Raw genomic sequence first — 18,192 nt, 5'->3', positions numbered from 1 at the left:
AACAAAACCTACATAATTAAAATGCAACAAATTTCATTCTAGTTCATCCATAGGTATCTAACCTAGAGCTTATAAGTCACCTCAATTACAATTATGAAATTCAGTGAATTTCCCTTGCCTCTTAAACACTTAGTTGTTCAAACCACTTAACCAAGAGAGAGAAGAGTTAGAAAAGCCTTAATTTTCTCTCATAAATAACACTTGATTCAGAAACCAACCATCACTGAAGACTTAGACTAATTGAAATTCAACTTGCCAAATCAAATCACATGCAATAGCAAATCCAATATCATGCATGCAATATCCCACAATACCTAGATTTTTAGGGGGGAAAGCTTAAATTAAAAATCCAATCGACTAGATTAATCTAAACTTAATTATCTTCAAGATTGAGATGTTTTTAGACAAATATAATATATTTTTCAAAATTTTAAAGAGAAATAAGAGAGAATGAATTTTAAATATAATTTTTAGATAAATGAAGAATAAACTAATTTTAATTAATTAATATATATAGTATAAGAAAATCATTAAATAGAAATTAATTTTAAAAATTAAATAATTAGTTACTATTTGACTAACCATTTTATAAATTAAAAGAACTATTGATATCTAGAGTAGTTTCTATTATTAATAAAAAATTATAAAATAATTTCTTTATTTTGTTTAGGATTTAAATTTTTTTTGACCTATTCATATTTTACTTGTAAGTCCCCTCTATTAATCAGGAATTGGGGATCGAGTTACAGTTATGAAAAACGAAGGTCAAACTCATTATTTTTATCTATTAAACCGCTTAAGTCTAATCCACATAATCCGTAAGGGTCAAGGATAGGACATGAGAGACTAGTTCGCATAATAAAAAAATATTTCTTTCCAACCCTCCTCAAATTTCTTAATGCATCCATTAATTTCAGAAATCAAATTCTAAAAACGAAAATAGTTTCTATATTCCAAAAATTAAAATAGCTATTTCGAAAAAGTTATTTCAAAGTATTTTTTATCTTCTAAATTTTCATTTCTAAAATTGACTTTTATGATATAAGAAATAAATTTTGATGAATGCATTAAGAAACACCTTAATAAAATAAATACAAAATTACCTCATCCAATTTTTATTTTCTATATATATTACGAGAGAATTAATATTCTTTTTATTTTTAATAAAAAAAATTTATGCAGGTTGGTCCTATGCAAACTATCTCTTATGGAGACTGAGCCAATAGACTGAGTCTACATTATTTAAGTGGGACGAGTCAACCCGACCCACATTTTGCATGCCAATACGGGATAAGCCAGTCCGCATTGTCCCTCCCCAATTAGTAACTATACCATTGCTATAGAGTGTCTAGAGGCCCTATTAAACAGATAAAAGTAAAAAGAACAATTGAAATTAACTTGTCCCAAAACTGAAATTAATTTATACAAATACATAACAAATGAATATGTTAAAACAATAAACAAAAATATCAGCCTGCTTTTGATGTTCTTGTTACATTTGGAAGAACAACAGAATCAAGATCCCCAGGATAAGGGGTAAACAAGCCTAGCCCTCCCCTACTTTCTCTTAATTTGCTATTCTTTAGTTTATTCAAGTCTTTAACCCACTCTATGGGAGAAGAGTGCTCTCTCGTGTGAGGGTGCAACACAAACAGTGAATTGTATTCACAATTGGGAAACATGAAATATTTGAATGAATCCCCCAATCTGAACGCAGTATACCCAAAACTAAGTTGATCTCTTGGTGTGAAGAGGTGAACCTCATTGAACCACAAGCAGCTAAATAAGTTACTCATGGCAGTATGTTCCCGAATGATAATGGCTCCCTCTGGTACATCTGAAACATTATCATATGTTAACTACATCACATCAACCATTACTGTTGGTAGGAGAGAAAATGTTAATGAATAGCTCATAATTTCTAACAATTCCCAAGTCAACATAAACCACAACATTTGCATACCATACAGATCAGCGAAGTAATCACAGAACTAGAGATAAAATTATTTTCTGAGGTTTCATTTTTGAACCTTACAAGCTATTTGTTGACAGGATTCTTTTGTCAATCGGCCCATTGATTTCTTTCTACAAGGAGCTCTTGTAAGAAGAGTTTACAGGGATTGCAAGGTAATTCTGGAGAGTCTTACTACACGCAACATAGGGTCTTGAACCTTAATGTTTGTTTAAAGAGACAACTAAAAAGTTACAAATCCAATAATCAAGTGGTGGTAGCATAAGGGTGATAAACAATTAACTTCTATGAGAAACTACAGAAGAAAAAATCGGAATCACAAGGTGTAGGTGAACCTCTTTTAGACGTGTTTATTAAGGTTAGGAAGGTTGCTAAAGTAGTCTTGTTTTGGGTGAACCAAGAGGTTTTGTACTGGGCTAAGGAATGTGGGTGGTTGAATAAAAATATTCAAGAAAAAGTAAGAAACAAAATGGAGTGTCTTAAGGTCTTACATGGGGTCAATAACACTAAAAGTTGGCAAAGTATCAGAAGGCTAGATGAGACAAGGAAAGTTGAGTAACAATTCAAAGCATTTGAGGAGTTATACCGAGAACTTGGAAAAAAAGAATGAACAACAAAAGATACATACGCTTGCCCAAAAATGGGAAAGAAAATCAAGAAATTTATACCAGTAAGATGTATTATGCATGGAAAAATAATTTTAAAGTTTTTCAAAAATGATCGATGACTTATTTGCAATGTGAAAGATTAGAAATCAAAGATGACAAACAAAATTTGACCTACAAAAGCAAAATACGAGTTAGAAAGGTAAAGAAACCATTGGGAGGGTGAACATAATAAAAGTATTGGTTCTGATGGTATTTTTGTCGAAGTTTGAAACTATATTAGAGAACAAAAAATCATTTGACTCACTAACTTCTTTACCAACAGTTTGAGATCTACGAAAATGCTAGATAAGTGGAGGGGGAACACTTTGGTTGCTATATCTAAAAGAATAAAGTATATAAACTATATATAGTTGAATAAAAGTTGAGTTACACTATAAAATTATGGGTAAAGATGATTGATCGTAGATGAAGAGAACAGACTAGAATTGGAGATTTACAATCCAAGTAATTTATCCTCTACGAGGTTGATGAAAAGGAATCAAAGCAAGAAAAGAGAAATGATTAGTCACAGTAGTGTGGAACCTTGTTTGATCCTCATCGAAAGTAAAAACTCATCAAGGTTAGCCACAGTTAAAATATCACAAACAAGATTAGTCTCAGGCTCACTAGACTAAGAGAAACCATGATAGGAGAATAAAAAGCAAGAAAACAGAGACTCAAATGAATTTTATTGACTTGAAATGTTGTTTTTCCATAGATTATATCCCGCTATATAAGACATGTATGGTGAGGTCACTACTAATGTGAGATGGGTATACATTAAAGCTTCATTTTGATTCCTTGTTTAATCTAGTTTTGGATATGCTTCTCCGGGACAATTAAAAGATAATCCCCTAAATATATGCTTTTTGTGGATGATATAGTTTTGATTGTAGAATCAAGGAAAGAAAATAACCCTAAACACGGGTTTTGGAGACATACATTACGGTCAAAGATTTTTGCTTCAACAGGAGTAAGACATAAAATATATGCATTGCAATTTTTAGTGAGACAAGAAGAAAATGACTTGGATGTAAAAATTGAAGTTATCGTACCATAAGTTTAACTATTTGGGATCAATATAACAAAATGAGGAGAAATTAAAATGAAGATGTCACACCAATGAAGACATTGGAGATTATTTGTCACACAAAGTACCTATCAAGGTCAGAAGATTTTTTTTATAATGTTGCTGTTTAACCAACTGCGTGAATGTTGAACTTCAACAGGACAAGAGAAAAAAGTGAGCAATGATAAGATAAATGTGTCATACAAGAACTAGATGGTATGAAATAATTGTATACAAGAAAATTTTGGTGTGAAACCTTTCAAGAAGATGACATAAACACTATTAAGATGATTTGGATATGAGAAACAAGAAAACTAGAGGCACCAATGCAGTAAGGTGAGTAAATCACATGGTTTTTAGTCATGTAAAAAGGAGAGAAGACCAAGAAGGACACTGGCAGACATTATTGAAAAGGATCTTATGGTGAGAATAACATCCTTGAACCCAATGGTGACATGTAATCCATGCAGTCAACCTCGACTATTGAAATAAGGCTATTGTTGTCATCACTGTTATTGCATAGGAGTAAATCAGAACAAGTTTAGAAAATTAAGATAAAGTTGACAAAACAATGTGTAAGGATAATAGTGATCCTGTTTACTCTTACCAAAATGATTGAAATCAAACAGTAGAAACAAAAAACAAAACCAGAAGGTCATGTTTCCTATCTTACCACTAATGGTCTTTTTATTTGAACTCCATGGTTTCATTCCCTCATAATAGTAGATTTTCATGTGGAGATCAATAAGGGGTCGAGCATATCGCTTTCGCCTCTTGTTTGCATCAGCCTCCTCATATATGCTTCGGTGATGCTTGTGTTGAGCAATGGCAAACGTATGCTTCCCTCGCCACAGGTATCTACACAGTTAATGTAATCTTAAAAGGTTAGCATCACCTCGAGCCCAGAAAAGCATGCACAGATGTGATTGGCAGTTTATCAACATTGCAACAGTAAGCTCTTAACATGAAGTTACAATGGGAAAATTTATGCCAATAATTCCATTGTCTTCTGTTGGTTGAAATATTGTTCTCATTCAAAGTAATCCCCAGTTTTATATTTTGGACATCAATATCGCCATGAATTAGCTTTTCAAAATGAACTAGATATGCTGTTATACAACACAGGTGTCAAGTGCAAATAAACATAACCCAGATAACTCCAAGAATAAAGAAAAGTTATCCATTCTGCTAGAATGCTTTAGCTTTATCAGTTTCAAGTACGACTGTTTGTTTTAGAAGAAAGGAAGCAGGAGGTTAGTATCAAACTAAATCACAAGGGGAGACATACAAAGGCTAATATCATGACTCAATCAAATAGTTATCCCAAAAGAAAATCTACAAACACGTGACAAGCAGTTCCTACCAAACCAATATTTTGTTTCTGAACTTCTTCATTCCAAAATGTAAAAAGTCCAAGTAAGAGGAAAATGGGAACACAAAAGACATCCATTAAGGTTTTTATGTAACTGATAACCACATGAAATGTATCAAATTAAAGATAAAATGCCTCCTCCCCAAACCCCTTTCATCCTTCTGAGATCTCTTCCTAAACAAAGCATAAAAGTTTAAATATTTAATCAGGAAAAACAAATTTAAAATGGTACTGCTATCAGAAAAACTTGGCGTAAAATATTTAAAGAGATATAAGTACCTCTCAAGGATTAGCAATGGATCAACTATCAACTCCATTTTACCATCAATCCAAATACTATACTGCGCTTCAGGGAACAACCTGTGGGTTAATATTTTAGGAACCTTCCCATTCCTTCTTGGTTCATCATAGGGAGGATTCTTAAGAAGAATAATCCGCCATATTCCCACCCATTTTCCACCAGCACTGTCTTCTTTGACAGTACCATTTTTCCTCATGAATTTCAGAGATACCTCATCCACTACCATAAGAAAGCAAAAAAGCTTCTTTGAACTGAAGCTTATATTTGATGGTTCATGTGGTAAATCATAGCCATCAAAGATGCCAGATGCAACAACAAATTTGCATTTCTTGACATATTTGATATCCACAAGCTCCATTTCAGCACCACCACCTCGGATAAATCCACAATGCACCTAGTGGGCAGAGCACATGGGAAAACATGACTCATTAATTATGGCAGCCAAATACAACACAATCTTACAAAATTGTAAAGCAATTGCAACTAAAATGAACTTGATCAAATCAAGGTAATTAATTTACCTTCATATTTGACTTTAGTTTGAAACTTTCCTCCCTCTGTTTCCAACTTGGATGGCCTCCAAACAAAGGAGATGATTGATCTCTATTACTTGGAATCTCATCTTTCATAATATACGACAAATTTTTGACAATTTCATTGGGAGTTCTTCCAGTAGGGATATCTATTTTATCAGGGTCATTGGAAAGAGGAATCGGACATCCTAGTGAATATAGGTAGCACCAATATCAAACACACAATTACCATTTGGTGAAGTCCGAAAAGAAGGGATGGAGACAAAACCGCTAAAATCTTACTGTGAGGGTTTGAATCTTTTGATACAAGTCCCATGGTGTCTAACATGGTATAAACCTTGCTATCTTTGTTACACATAGCTGCAGGTCAGGTAGAAAATTGATATAGTATTCAGAAATGTTATCATTATGTTGAAAATCTAGAAAAAAAAAAAGACAATGAATATTTATACTAAACAAGCATTCGTTGAAGTGTGCCTTTTAATAAGCTAACCAAACCTCCCATTAAGTTATCATCCTTCCTTTCTACTCCTGGCAAATTTGCACCCAAATTCACCAACCAAATTGTAGATATTTATGTTTCCAAAGTGAGTTTCAACTATCTAAATATACATAAAATACAAGTCAAGTGCAGCCCTACTTCCCCTTAGAATACAAATACCATCAAAGATAGGCAAAACATAACAAGAGAACATTACATTAAATTCAATTTTCTGTACTTAGATACATATACTATTCATATCTTCAACCAGAAATAGGAGAGTTCCTAACCTTCTAATTCCATTGTCTGCAAAAAAAGTTATGCTGCTAGTACAACTAATGGATATGAGAGAGAAAGAGACATAAAACTTAGCCTTATATACATTGAAAATGAATTTCCAAACCGTTTTATTTTAATGTCATCACTATGAATGGCAAGAAACGTTCTTTACCTGTTGTTTTTCTAGTCCAAGGAACCAATAAATTAACAGGCATAGGCAGCTAACAAAATCAAGTTAAAATATAAAGTGATGTGATTTATTCCCTTCTACCCAACTCCCAAAATATCACATCAAGAATAGTCATCAGATAGATGAAGAATCTGTTTTATTACAATTAAGAAGAGTTATCAGCAAGAGACAAACATATTCACCAATTAAAAAGATAAACTTGAGAAGATTCCCAAGAAGTAACCAAATGTAATAAATTTTACTAACCTGATAAAAAGGAGACAGAAGTTTGACATGACCATATATGAAATAATAATGCAAGAAGAATTAATAACATCCACAAGATCCCGACTACAAGAACCAATCGAACAAACCCTTTCTTCCAAACAATCTTCGTGGGGTAATCTTGAGATACCCTCCCGGAAGAAAATAAAGTCACATCAACATCTGCACCACCAACAAACAAACACAGTTTATTTGCCAATGCCAAAGTACCTGTTAACTTCACTGCAATATCACCTAATAGAGAAACAAAAAGAAAAAGAGAACAATTTCTCAACAGATAAAAGAACCGAAACAGTTTATAACAACCCTTCGTCACCTTTAGCAGGATTTTGATTACTTCGGTCTCCTCTACGACTTAGGCGCAGAGATCGAGACCTCTGAAGATCATCCTCCATATCTGTTTCTCTCTTCAAGTTATCATCCCTGTCATTGTATTACAAAAATAAGGAAGATTAGAATAAAAAAGATGACATTTTTTTCATAACCCATGAGACTAAAAAGCCCATAAGATGCCCAAAGTTATTAACAACTAAATTCAGAACGAAAAAGGGAAACTGATCCACACAGCAACTGATTACCCCATCAACTCCTATAAAATATTAAATCAGAATAACTTTCGAAAACAAAACTTTAAGAGAGAAATGAGGGATCAAAAGGGAGAAAAAGAATAGGGCAGGACCCAAATGAAGATTAAGATTAGTAAACTGAGTGGATATGGGGAAGAGTGGTGTCGGTGAGAAGGGTGTCGATGCATATAACCATACAAATAATGGGAAAAGGAGCAACGAGTTGGGGCATCACTATCAGGTGTCAATTGTGAATGAAGTAATGGAGGAAAAGCAGAAGAAATTGGTACCTGGCAGAAGAAGGGATGGTTTTGTTGACAGTGACAAGAAGAAACAGATCTGTGTGAAAAGTGTAATGTTGTATTGGGTTGCTTCCAACAAGAAAGAAGGTGAAGAGAAACTAAGAATGTAATGAAGAGATGTTGAAGTTTCAAACTGAAACAGATCTCCCTCTATCTATCCTTTGTTTTCTCCTCAACACTCATCTGGGGTCATCATAGGATCATGGAAGCTTCAGAATCTCTTGTTTTATTTTATTTTCCCCCCTTTAACTGTAAATTCATTCAGGAGCCCAAAAATAAGAGGGTTATGGCAATAATCTTGAATATCAAGTGTCACCTAGTTTTTAGTCTATTTTATTACTCAAAAGCTTTGTTCCAGTTTAATATTAAATATAATATTATTAATCAGTAATCATAATATAGATAATACAATATCAATTAATTAACACGAAATTGTTTGAGTTTAACTAAAAATCTTCAATTCAAGTTTTAAATATACAATTACATTAATATTCTGAAGGATGTACTCCATAAAGAAATAATAAGTAATGAATTCTTTCAAATATTTTGTTTCCTTAGATAAATTTACTTGCTTGAATTTCAATTACTGAAAATTTAAGATAACCTTTAAAAGATATAAAATAAAAAAACTAATCACTTAAATCATGCAAAAACTTACTTATAGTGTAGCGATTGTAACAAAGTATCATATATTTTTTCTATTTCAAATTATTTTTCACTTACTCAGAATTTTATTTAAAAAATAGAGAGCATGTTTTTAAAATACTTAATTACTTTGCAAAATCAGAAGACATTAAAAATCATAAAATACGCGGCGACACTTTATGTAGAAAAAATTCAGTTAAAATGGTCATTTTGTTTTATAATTATAATAATAAATAAATGTAATTAAGATATTGTATGTTAACTTAAACGGCAAGTGATTGTAATAATTAATATTAACTAATAAAAGACATCTTTGAAAGTTCCAGTTGAATTTTACGTTTTAACTACATAGGTGAGTGATTGTTGTCCTTCATTTGTTCTTGTCCATTAAAAGCTCGAAGCTCTTCATCATCCACGTGGCTCTATGATCATTCATGAAATGCCTCAAAGCGATAAGGTGCTTATTACAAAGTCAATTGAAGTTCAACAAAGCCATCATCACTTTGTTGATGGTGACAAATGGACTTCTCCTTAGAGCGAGCCTAAAATTTCAGCATCACATAAAAACGAACATAAAACATGAGCCTCTAGTTTTGAGTTGAAGTATGTAATTTGGGGTGTCCATAGAGTGTTGCTGTGCTACTTTTTTCTCTTATTCTACTCTTGTTCCTTTGGTTCGCAGGAAGGAACATGGAAGCTGTGTGTGCTTTTTCTGTTGGCACACTTCACATCCCAACAACACCTAAAACACCAACCTCATTTAGGAAATCCATATTCTTCAGCAACCATGTGAGTTCAACATTTTCTTTGGTTCCTTGGGGAAATTCAAAATCCAAGCTTTTCACTGCCTTGTCACCCCCTCCCTTGACAGAATCCAGCAACCAGCCTGAGGCTGAGCCAGAATTTGAAGGGCAAGAAGAAAAGTTTGACTGGTACTCTCAGTGGTACCCTTTGATGCCAGTTTGTGACCTAGACAAGAGGAAGCCTCATGGGAAGAGGGTGTTGGGCATTGATGTGGTTGTGTGGTGGGATAAGAATGAGGGTGCTTGGCAGGTTCATGATGATGCTTGTCCTCACAGATTAGCACCCTTGTCAGAGGGAAGGATTGATCAATGGGGCAGGTTGCAGTGTGTGTACCATGGCTGGTGCTTCAATGGCAAAGGAGAATGTAAGTTCATTCCTCAGGCACCCCTTGATGGACCTCCGGTAATTCCTCTTCATCATAAATTGTAGTTAATGTATGTTGTTCTAGTATAGCTTCTAAAGTCGTTACTTTTTTATGTTACATTTCTTGTGTAGTTAGTATCCAAAACACACTACAAAATGCTTACTTTTCACCCCCTTTAGCAATCAAAAGATTCTGATTTGCATGGACCATTTACTCATTTCCTAGCCGTTAATTTTAGCTTGTCACAATTTCATGGAGTTTTGTTAATCTGATGTTATGCTTCAGTATACTTGTACTTTATGCTAGCTTAATGTAGATGCAAATGGGAGACTCTGATAGTCATTAAATTTTGTTGACAAATTGTGCAGATTCATACGTCCAAAAAAGCATGTGTAGCTTCTTACCCAAGTACGGTGCAGAATGATATCTTGTGGTTCTGGCCAAATAGTGATCCTCAATATAAAGATATTATTACAAGAAAAAGGCCCCCACACATACCAGAAATAGATGATCCATCGTTTACTAAATTAATGGGAAATAGAGACATTCCTTATGGGTATGATTTTTAGACTGATATGTTCTTTCCTTACGTGTATGTGACTCACCTTCTTTTACCTGAAGCACCTCTAAGTTTATTTTTAATTTCCTTTGTTTTTGATTGATAATTGGCACAATTATTTTAGCTGATTCTCAAAGATGAAAACATAAGTGCAATGGGGAAAACCATATTCCCCAATTAGTGTATCTTTCTAACAAAATGAATGTGAAATTTCAGGTATGAAGTACTGACAGAAAATCTTATGGACCCTGCACATGTTCCATATGCACACTATGGACTAATGCGTACTGCAAAACCAAAAGGTAAATTTTTTATATATCTTTCTTCACTTGAGTAAATTTCTATTCCAACAAAGAATGTTATAGCTGTCCATGGAAGATAATCAACCGAGATTACACATCAAAGAGAGAAAGGAAGAAGAAAGGGTCTTCAATGGTTTCTTCAAAGATGCCTTCTCCTTGAGTTCTTTAATTCCCCTCTGTTATCCACCAATTGTCCCATTTGATTTCAAAGGAAACATAATTATATATTGTTCCAGAAAATTTGAGATTAGCGAATTGTCTTCTCCAGGGATCATGCTTTCTATCTCCTTCATTAGCTTAGTGAAATTGGATTCATTAGAAAATTCCTTGCTTTTTTGTTCCTCTACTCGCTGAGAAAAATTGGATTTTCTCAGCAACTTTGCATTTTAGCTCTTAAGACCTCTCTTCATTTATTTAGTTGAGCGAATTTGAATTCACTCAACGAGTGTGCTTGTGCACAAATTGTTCATGCACTCACAATAAGCAAAAAGTAATTAAAGTTTCATCATCTAAAATTGTCAATTAGATATTCCTAATGTTATCTCCTAAATTAAAGTAAAACAAAGTTGAAACACAAGGGATATTAGTGAATTTTCATACAATTATGCTCATAAATGAAGTAAAATTGGCACTTATCAGATCCTTAGATTTTACTGGCCAGGCTTGAAACAATAGATAAATAAGACCCTTTTATTTTTCAATATTTCAAAAAGTTTAAATATATATCATAAAAAAATATTTTTTATTATATTAAATGAATAACATAGTTTTAATAAATCCTAAAAAGATATATCAATTTTTTTATTTGGTGAACTATCATTTAATTTAGGCATGTCAGTGTGATATGTTTGTTAAAATTTTTAGAATTTAGAGTTTAGAATTTAGGATTTAATGTAAAAAAAAAAAGTGGAAAAGGTTTCGTATTTGAATTAAACATGTCTATATTTTTAAAATCATCCCAATTTGATTTAAGTAAACCCACGAAGAATTCATCACATTTTTTAACAATTTTAATTTACTTATATATTTTAAAATAATAATGTTATATTTATAATAATTTTTACATATATTTATGTTCTTCATTTATATGCTAAATTTTAGTTTATTTCCTTTATAATCTCAGCTTTTATTTGCATTTCCTATTTTGTGAAAAAAAAAGAGTAAACACTTTAAATATATTATCATAGATCAATTACATATTGATATGTTTATTGCAATAAACTGAAAACTCATAATTCAATGTAGAATTATAAATATTACACATTTCATTACAATATTTTAATCATATGTGGCATTTTAATTTGAACAAAAAACTTATATAAAATAAAACAATAATTTTCAATCTATTTATAAAAATAACTTAAAAATTATTATATACTTTTAATGTGGACCCTTTGTTTACTGTGGGCACTGGACTGCACATATCTTTCTTTAGTAAATTTGTATTTAATATATATATATATATATATATATATATATATATATATATATGACAGATATGACACTTACATGTTTAGAGCTTAATGACAGTGAAAGCCGACAGAGAAGGAGGCAGGCCACTTGAAATGTCTATTGAAAACTTAGATATCAATGGTTTTACAGCAAATCAAGGTTGGGGCAGAAGCAAATTTATGCCACCATGCATTTTTTATGCATATACTCCAGATCAACCTTCCTCATCTGGTGAAATTAAGGTAACATGGATGCTATCTTTAGATAAAAAAAATATGCAGTTATTTCAAGTGTTGCATGATGTCTGTTAAACTTTATGCAGAAACCATCAGCTCAGAAGAAAATGTCTTTAATCTTTATCTGTGTTCCGGTTAGTCCTGGTAAAAGTAGATTAATATGGTGCTTCCCAAGAAACTTTGGATTGTGGATGGACAAAATTGTACCACGATGGATATTTCATGTGGGACAAAACCTGATTCTAGATTCAGATTTATATCTTCTCCATGTTGAGGTAATTCCTATCATAATTTATAAACTATTTATCCTGTTGACTAATCAGTTCCATTAGTCTGTTTTTTCCTCTTCAAGTTATTGTAAGTTATGAAAACAAAACTATCACAAAGAGCAGCAACAACTTATTTCACTAGGTGGTATTCGCTACATGAATTAAACGATGCTATAATGTTTTATTGTAAATCATGTTTATACGCTAACAGAATAACTATTCACTTCTAAATCCTTCTATAGGTCTACCCCTTATAAGCCCGAACTACCTAAGACAAGAATATCTAAAATGAAGTAACTAACTTTTTCAATGGGTTAGTTTATTTTGCTTGTCTTTGTGCTTATTAACTTATGTGGCCATTTGCAACAAAGAATTTGATCAAAATATTAGTAGATGATATTTTCACTACAAATGTTTGTTATGCATAGTAGTTGACAGGTTGACTTTATCTTCGAATTTGTGCTCAGGTTATTAATGTATAAAATCTCTTTTCTCAATATTTGTAATTATTAATTTCTTTAACTGTAACAGATTGATCACCCAATTTCTGTCAGTATCACAGATTTTGGGCCTGATGAAATTTATGTTCTTCTGACTTGAATGGTCTCAAACCATTTTTTTCTTAGCCTTGGTGAATATATGGACTTTTCAGGCCTAAATTAATTTTCTGTTGGTCGAACTGTTGGGGGCATTTTGTCGAAATAACTCTTTAAGCATTCTGCAGCTTTATAATTCGACATTTGCTTCAGCTTTTATGATTGAATATCTCTTAAAGGGTTAATAATTTTACTTAACAATGTTGAAAAATCTATTATGTTTTAACAACCAGTTGCCACCTGTATTATGTTCTACATGTAACCAAAATTGGGTACCTGTCTTTATTCTTTTCTTGCCTGTGTTTCTTAGTTTTGGTGCTACATAGAAAAGAAATGTCTCTAGAAAACAGTTTAATTTGATTTCTCATATTTGGTTATTAAATTCTTTTGATAGGAACATAAAATAATGGATATTGGTTCAAACAATTGGCAAAAAGCCTGTTTTGTTCCAACAAAGTCAGATGCCCTTGTTATTGGTTATAGAAAGTGGTTAAAGAAGTATGCTGGTGGTGAGGTTGATTGGAGAGGAAAATACACTGGAGGTCTTCCTTCAACACCTCCGAGAGAACAGCTTATGGACAGGTACTCATAAGATTGCACTTGAAATGGAAGTTTCAATTTAGTATATTTCAAATAGATTTGCTTCTTCCTTCAATATGTTCTAAAAGGAAGGATTTTAATGAGTTAGTATACCTTTTGGTCACTGGATGTGGCAACTTTAGGTGCTTTGGTCCATGAAAAAGTTTATACAGATTAGTCCTTCGAGGTACGGAATTATTCACAAGTTGACTGCTTTAAAGGGGTAAACTTGTTATAGATCTATTGGTATTTTAGTTAGAGATAAAGAAATTTAACAAAGAAGTAGCAAAAAAGAAATGTAACTATTGTTCCCTTGTATTAAGAAGTAGACTTTAAGCCTAACTCGACCTCATAAAACCAACTTATAAGGTGATGTTTCCACCCATTTATACACTATGAAATGTTCTAATCTCTAGTCGATGTGGGATCTCCAACACACTCCCCTCACGCCGAGAATAATAGCTCGTGTGTGGAACAATATATTTATGGGTGGTCCGATAGCAGCCCAGTAGCGGATGACCTGATAAGCCTAACAAACTCTCGCTAGGATAAACTTTAAATGACTCTGATATCATATTATAAGTTATTGTGAAGAGGAAGAATTATATTTGATAACGGTATATTATACAAAAGAGATAGGAAGAGTATATATAGAATTACAGAGCATGTATGCAAACCCATGTGTACTTAACTGTCTAATATCCCCTCCTTAAAATTATGGTTTATCAGTAACCGTAAGTTTACTATGAAACTAGTGAAAGAATGTCCAGACACTAGTTAGTTTTGTTAAAACATCGGCCAATTGAAATCTAGTTGGAAGATGAATTAACTTAACATGTTGTTTTTTGACGTAATCCCTAACGAAATGGAGATCTAATTCAAAGTGTTTTGTACGAGAATGCATTACTGGATTTATACTGAGTAAAACAGCTCCCAAGTTATCGTAAAAGAGTTGAGGTTGTCCAGTGGAGATGTGTAGTTCATGAATAAGAGATTGAAGCCAAATAACCTCAGTTAGAACAACTACTATGCTTCGGTACTTTCCTTCTGTGCTGCTCCTAGAAACTACCTTTTGTTTATGTGAAGACCAAGCTATGATGTTTGATCCAAGGTAAACACAATAGCCGGTGGTAGATATTCTGTCATCAACGTCATTGCCCCAGTCTGCATCACTGAAAGCAAGATAATTCGTGGAGGTGCTACGTTTGATGAGCAAACCATGCGTTGTTGTTCCAACGAGATACCGTAAGATACGTTTGATTGCTTTCCAGTGGTGTTCCTGTGGATTTTGCATGAATTGGCAAGCTTTGTTAACAACATGAGAGCTCGGGACGTGTAATGAGAATGTATTTGAGTGCACCGACTACATAGCGATATAAGGTGGAGTCTTGAATAGCAGGTGAAGCATCTTTTTGTAGGCGAAGAGTTGATTGCATGGGAGTTGGAACAGGGTTAGCTTCTTGAATGTGTGTGCATCGTAGAATATTAGTGATGTATTTTGTTTGAGACATAAGAAGATTTCCATCATTGAGATGTTGGACTTCAATGCCAAGAAAGTAATAAAGATGTCCCAAGTCTTTTAGAGCGAAGAAGGAGCCCAATTTTTGTATTAGAGCTTGAATCTCATGAGTAGAAGACCTTGTAATTATGATGTCATCTACATAGTATAAGAATTGTGAAACCTAACAAATAGGGAGTTATCACTATTTGTGGAATGAAAACCAAAAGTTTCTAGAGTAGAAGTTAACTTTTGAAACCACGATCGCGGTGTCTGCTTCAAGCCATATATACATCTTCTTATAAGGTGGATGGCTTTACAATAGGACTGTAGGTTTCGTTGTAGGTTTTGTACCATATTAAGAAATAGACTTTAAGTCTAACTTAACATCATAACATCGACTTATAAGGTGAGGTTTGTTCCCACCCATATACTATGAAATGTCTTAATTTCTAATCAGTGTGGGATATCCAACACACTGAAGAGTAAAACAGATCATGCTCCACGATATTAGGAGTTACAAGTGATAATGGCAAAATCAACTAAAAAACAAACTTAAAGTCAGAAACTAACTCATCGATATTAGAAACGACTAATTTGGCTTTTTCAAACTAAAACTACTTTGACAGAATCTCAAGGCATGTTCTTAAAACTCTTCCTTGCCTTGGGGACTACCAATGCCCAGCTTCTTACTTGGAAATTAAAATTCTCTGAATGAAAAAGACTTTCCAAACATATCAGCAGTTTGATCTTCAGTTTTACAGTAAATAATGCTTATATTACCATTTTCTTGCACTTCTCTTTAAGTAAAATAACTTTACTTTAAAGTGCTTGGTCTTCCCATGAAACACATGATTATATGAGATTGAAGTAGTGCTCGATTATCACCAAAAAATTGTTGCGCTATGATCTTGCTTCAATCCCAAATCTACTATAATGTTTTTTTAGTCAGATAGCTTGATTTACAGCTACTGTTGCAGCTACAACCTCTTGTTTCTTTGAGCATAAAGAAAAGACACATAATCTGTGACAATTGAAAATAGATGACCCAATTGTTACTATACTCGCCCTTATCTCTCAAAAGCAACAGAGGAAACAAACTCTAGATTTCTTTCCAGCATCCCATAATTTATTTATAACCCTTGATTCCCAATACAACTGTGTTTTCACTAACTTCTATTTTTAGAAGCCTGACCAACAAATTTGGCAACTAACAACTAACTATTTTTCTCAAAACAATAAGGAAACTAACTTTGCTAACTGGCCCCGAATTCCACTTATTACAGGAAACTAACTTTGCTAACAGTACCTTGAAGTACTTTTCATGTTACCTGGCCAATCATTAATCAGAAAAACCAAATAATTTGAAGTCTTTTACCTTGTAATACTTGACTCCTTAATTGACTGTTTCTTTGATGTATTTTTGCCTTCAAGTGTTGATCTTGCACAGTGCATGAATCTTGATAACAAGCTAACTGGGAATAAGATGTCAGGCCTTGTAGATGTAAGATACATTAGATACCCAATTAAGCTTCTAAAATGAGCTTCATCGAATTTACCAGCTCCATCCTCCTTGATGAACTTCTCCTTTTGATTCATAGGAGTGTTTATTGTTTTTGCATACTTTTTCTGGCATATAGTTATATTCTAATAAACAACTTTTGGAATGCTTGTGTTCCTTGGTCCTTAAATTTCTCATTACAAATTAATTTGTACAGGTACTGGTCCCATGTAGTGAATTGCAAGAGTTGCAATTCTGCATACAAAAGCCTCAATGTGGCTGAAGTAATACTGCAGATCATATCTGTTGCTTCAATTGGGATTGTGGCAACCATGAAGCAAGGTACAATGTCAGTGGCAACAAGAAATTCAATGGTTGTGTTAGCAGTGCTATCATTTGCATTGTCTAGGTGGTTAGCTCACTTCATATACAAAAACTTCCGCTATCATGACTACGACCATGCATTCCGCTGAGATGTGTTTTCCATAGTTCTTCATGTCCAAATATATGTACATACATACTATAGGGAAGCTCCACAAGATTAAAGCTAAACATTCTCAAGTGCAAAAAAGGAAGAGATATGAGTGAAAAGTGTAATGTTGTGTTGGGTTGCTTTCAACAAGAAAGAAGGTGAAGTGAAACTAACAGATGTTGAAGTTTCAAAACTGAAACAGATCTACCTCTATCTGTCCTTCGTTTTCTCCTCAACACTCATATGAGTCGATTGACATGAGATTGCAAGATTATTTAAGTTAAGAATTTTAAATTTAAATTCTGAATATAAGAGCATTAAATATTTAGAATAAAATATAATATATATATATATAATGAATTCACTTAAATATACTGCCTCCTTAAATTAATTTTAGAAAATAAAATAATTAATTACTATTAGATTAAATTAAAGATTATTTTATAAACTAAAATATTATTTGTATCTAAAATGGTTTTTATTATTAATAAAAAATTATAAAATAATTTTTAAATAAAATATATATAAATTACTTACCTAGATTTTAGTTGTTTACTACTTTATGTTTTAAATTAATCTATGTTAAAAGATTAATAGAAATTAATTTAGAACATAAAGTAGTAACTAACACTAGCTAATTTATATACAAATTTAAAAATTATTTTATAAATTTTTATTAATAATAAAAATAATTTTAGATATCAATAATTTTTTAGTTCTAGTATCTAATTTAGCTAATATAATTATTAATTATTATTTTTTTCTTAATTTGATTGTTATTTAATAAATTTTTTTTAATTGGTGTAGTTATAATAAGAAATAAATATACGAAGATATTTATTGTCATTGTATTAACTTAAATGGCAAGTAATAATAAGTGACATCTCTGAAAAGAAACGAATCAGAGTTATACCGTTGATTTTTACGTTTATGGTCCAT

The 18,192-nt window shown here is 32.4% G+C and overlaps 2 protein-coding genes across 4 annotated transcripts; one reads left to right on the top strand and one right to left on the bottom strand.

The window, feature by feature from the left end:
• Window positions 1-1,375: 1,375 nt before the first annotated feature.
• Window positions 1,376-8,306, bottom strand: LOC137812118 (Sept9 (DUF616)). Of its 3 annotated transcripts, none has more exons than XM_068614014.2 (8): window positions 7,965-8,306; window positions 7,425-7,531; window positions 7,091-7,270; window positions 6,177-6,254; window positions 5,883-6,082; window positions 5,340-5,755; window positions 4,362-4,546; window positions 1,376-1,837 (listed from the first exon to the last, which is right to left on the bottom strand). In XM_068614014.2, the coding sequence occupies exons 2-8, from the start codon at window positions 7,501-7,503 to the stop codon at window positions 1,470-1,472; spliced, it is 1,506 nt and encodes a 501-aa protein (XP_068470115.1). In that variant the 5' UTR covers window positions 7,504-7,531; window positions 7,965-8,306; the 3' UTR covers window positions 1,376-1,469. The 3 variants fall into 3 exon arrangements, with proteins under 3 accessions (XP_068470115.1, XP_090154972.1, XP_068470114.1); XM_090298846.1 differs by lacking the exon at window positions 7,965-8,306 and adding an exon at window positions 7,788-7,949; XM_068614013.2 differs by lacking the exon at window positions 7,965-8,306 and adding an exon at window positions 7,687-7,855.
• Window positions 8,307-8,997: 691 nt separating this feature from the next.
• On the top strand, window positions 8,998-17,560 carry LOC137812113 (protochlorophyllide-dependent translocon component 52, chloroplastic). The gene is made up of 7 exons (XM_090298845.1): window positions 8,998-9,827; window positions 10,158-10,345; window positions 10,565-10,650; window positions 12,181-12,344; window positions 12,425-12,613; window positions 13,598-13,785; window positions 16,999-17,560. Exons 1-7 carry the CDS (start codon window positions 9,312-9,314, stop codon window positions 17,252-17,254), a joined length of 1,587 nt encoding a protein of 528 aa, XP_090154971.1. The 5' UTR covers window positions 8,998-9,311; the 3' UTR covers window positions 17,255-17,560.
• Window positions 17,561-18,192: the final 632 nt, after the last annotated feature.

Source organism: Phaseolus vulgaris, chromosome 2 (genome assembly GCF_051622355.1).
Source record: "Phaseolus vulgaris cultivar YP4 chromosome 2, ASM5162235v1, whole genome shotgun sequence".
Lineage (NCBI taxonomy): Eukaryota > Viridiplantae > Streptophyta > Magnoliopsida > Fabales > Fabaceae > Phaseolus > Phaseolus vulgaris.
The sequence above is the reverse complement of the archived record's forward strand: the minus strand, read 5'-3'. Positions and strand labels throughout refer to the sequence as shown.

Excerpts from the sequence above, each read along its gene's own strand:
- LOC137812118 (XM_068614013.2), bottom strand. Across the intron at positions 6,083-6,176 it reads AAAAGATTCAAACCCTCACA|GATGTCCGATTCCTCTTTCC; the intron begins GTAAGATTTTAG and ends TATATTCACTAG. Across the intron at positions 1,838-4,361 it reads AAATAAAAAGACCATTAGTG|ATGTACCAGAGGGAGCCATT; the intron begins GTAAGATAGGAA and ends ATAATGTTTCAG.
- LOC137812113 (XM_090298845.1), top strand. The coding sequence starts at position 9,312 with ATGGAAGCTGTGTGTGCTTTTTCTGTTGGCACACTTCACATCCCAACA. Across the intron at positions 9,828-10,157 it reads CACCCCTTGATGGACCTCCG|ATTCATACGTCCAAAAAAGC; the intron begins GTAATTCCTCTT and ends CAAATTGTGCAG. Across the intron at positions 12,345-12,424 it reads CCTCATCTGGTGAAATTAAG|AAACCATCAGCTCAGAAGAA; the intron begins GTAACATGGATG and ends AACTTTATGCAG.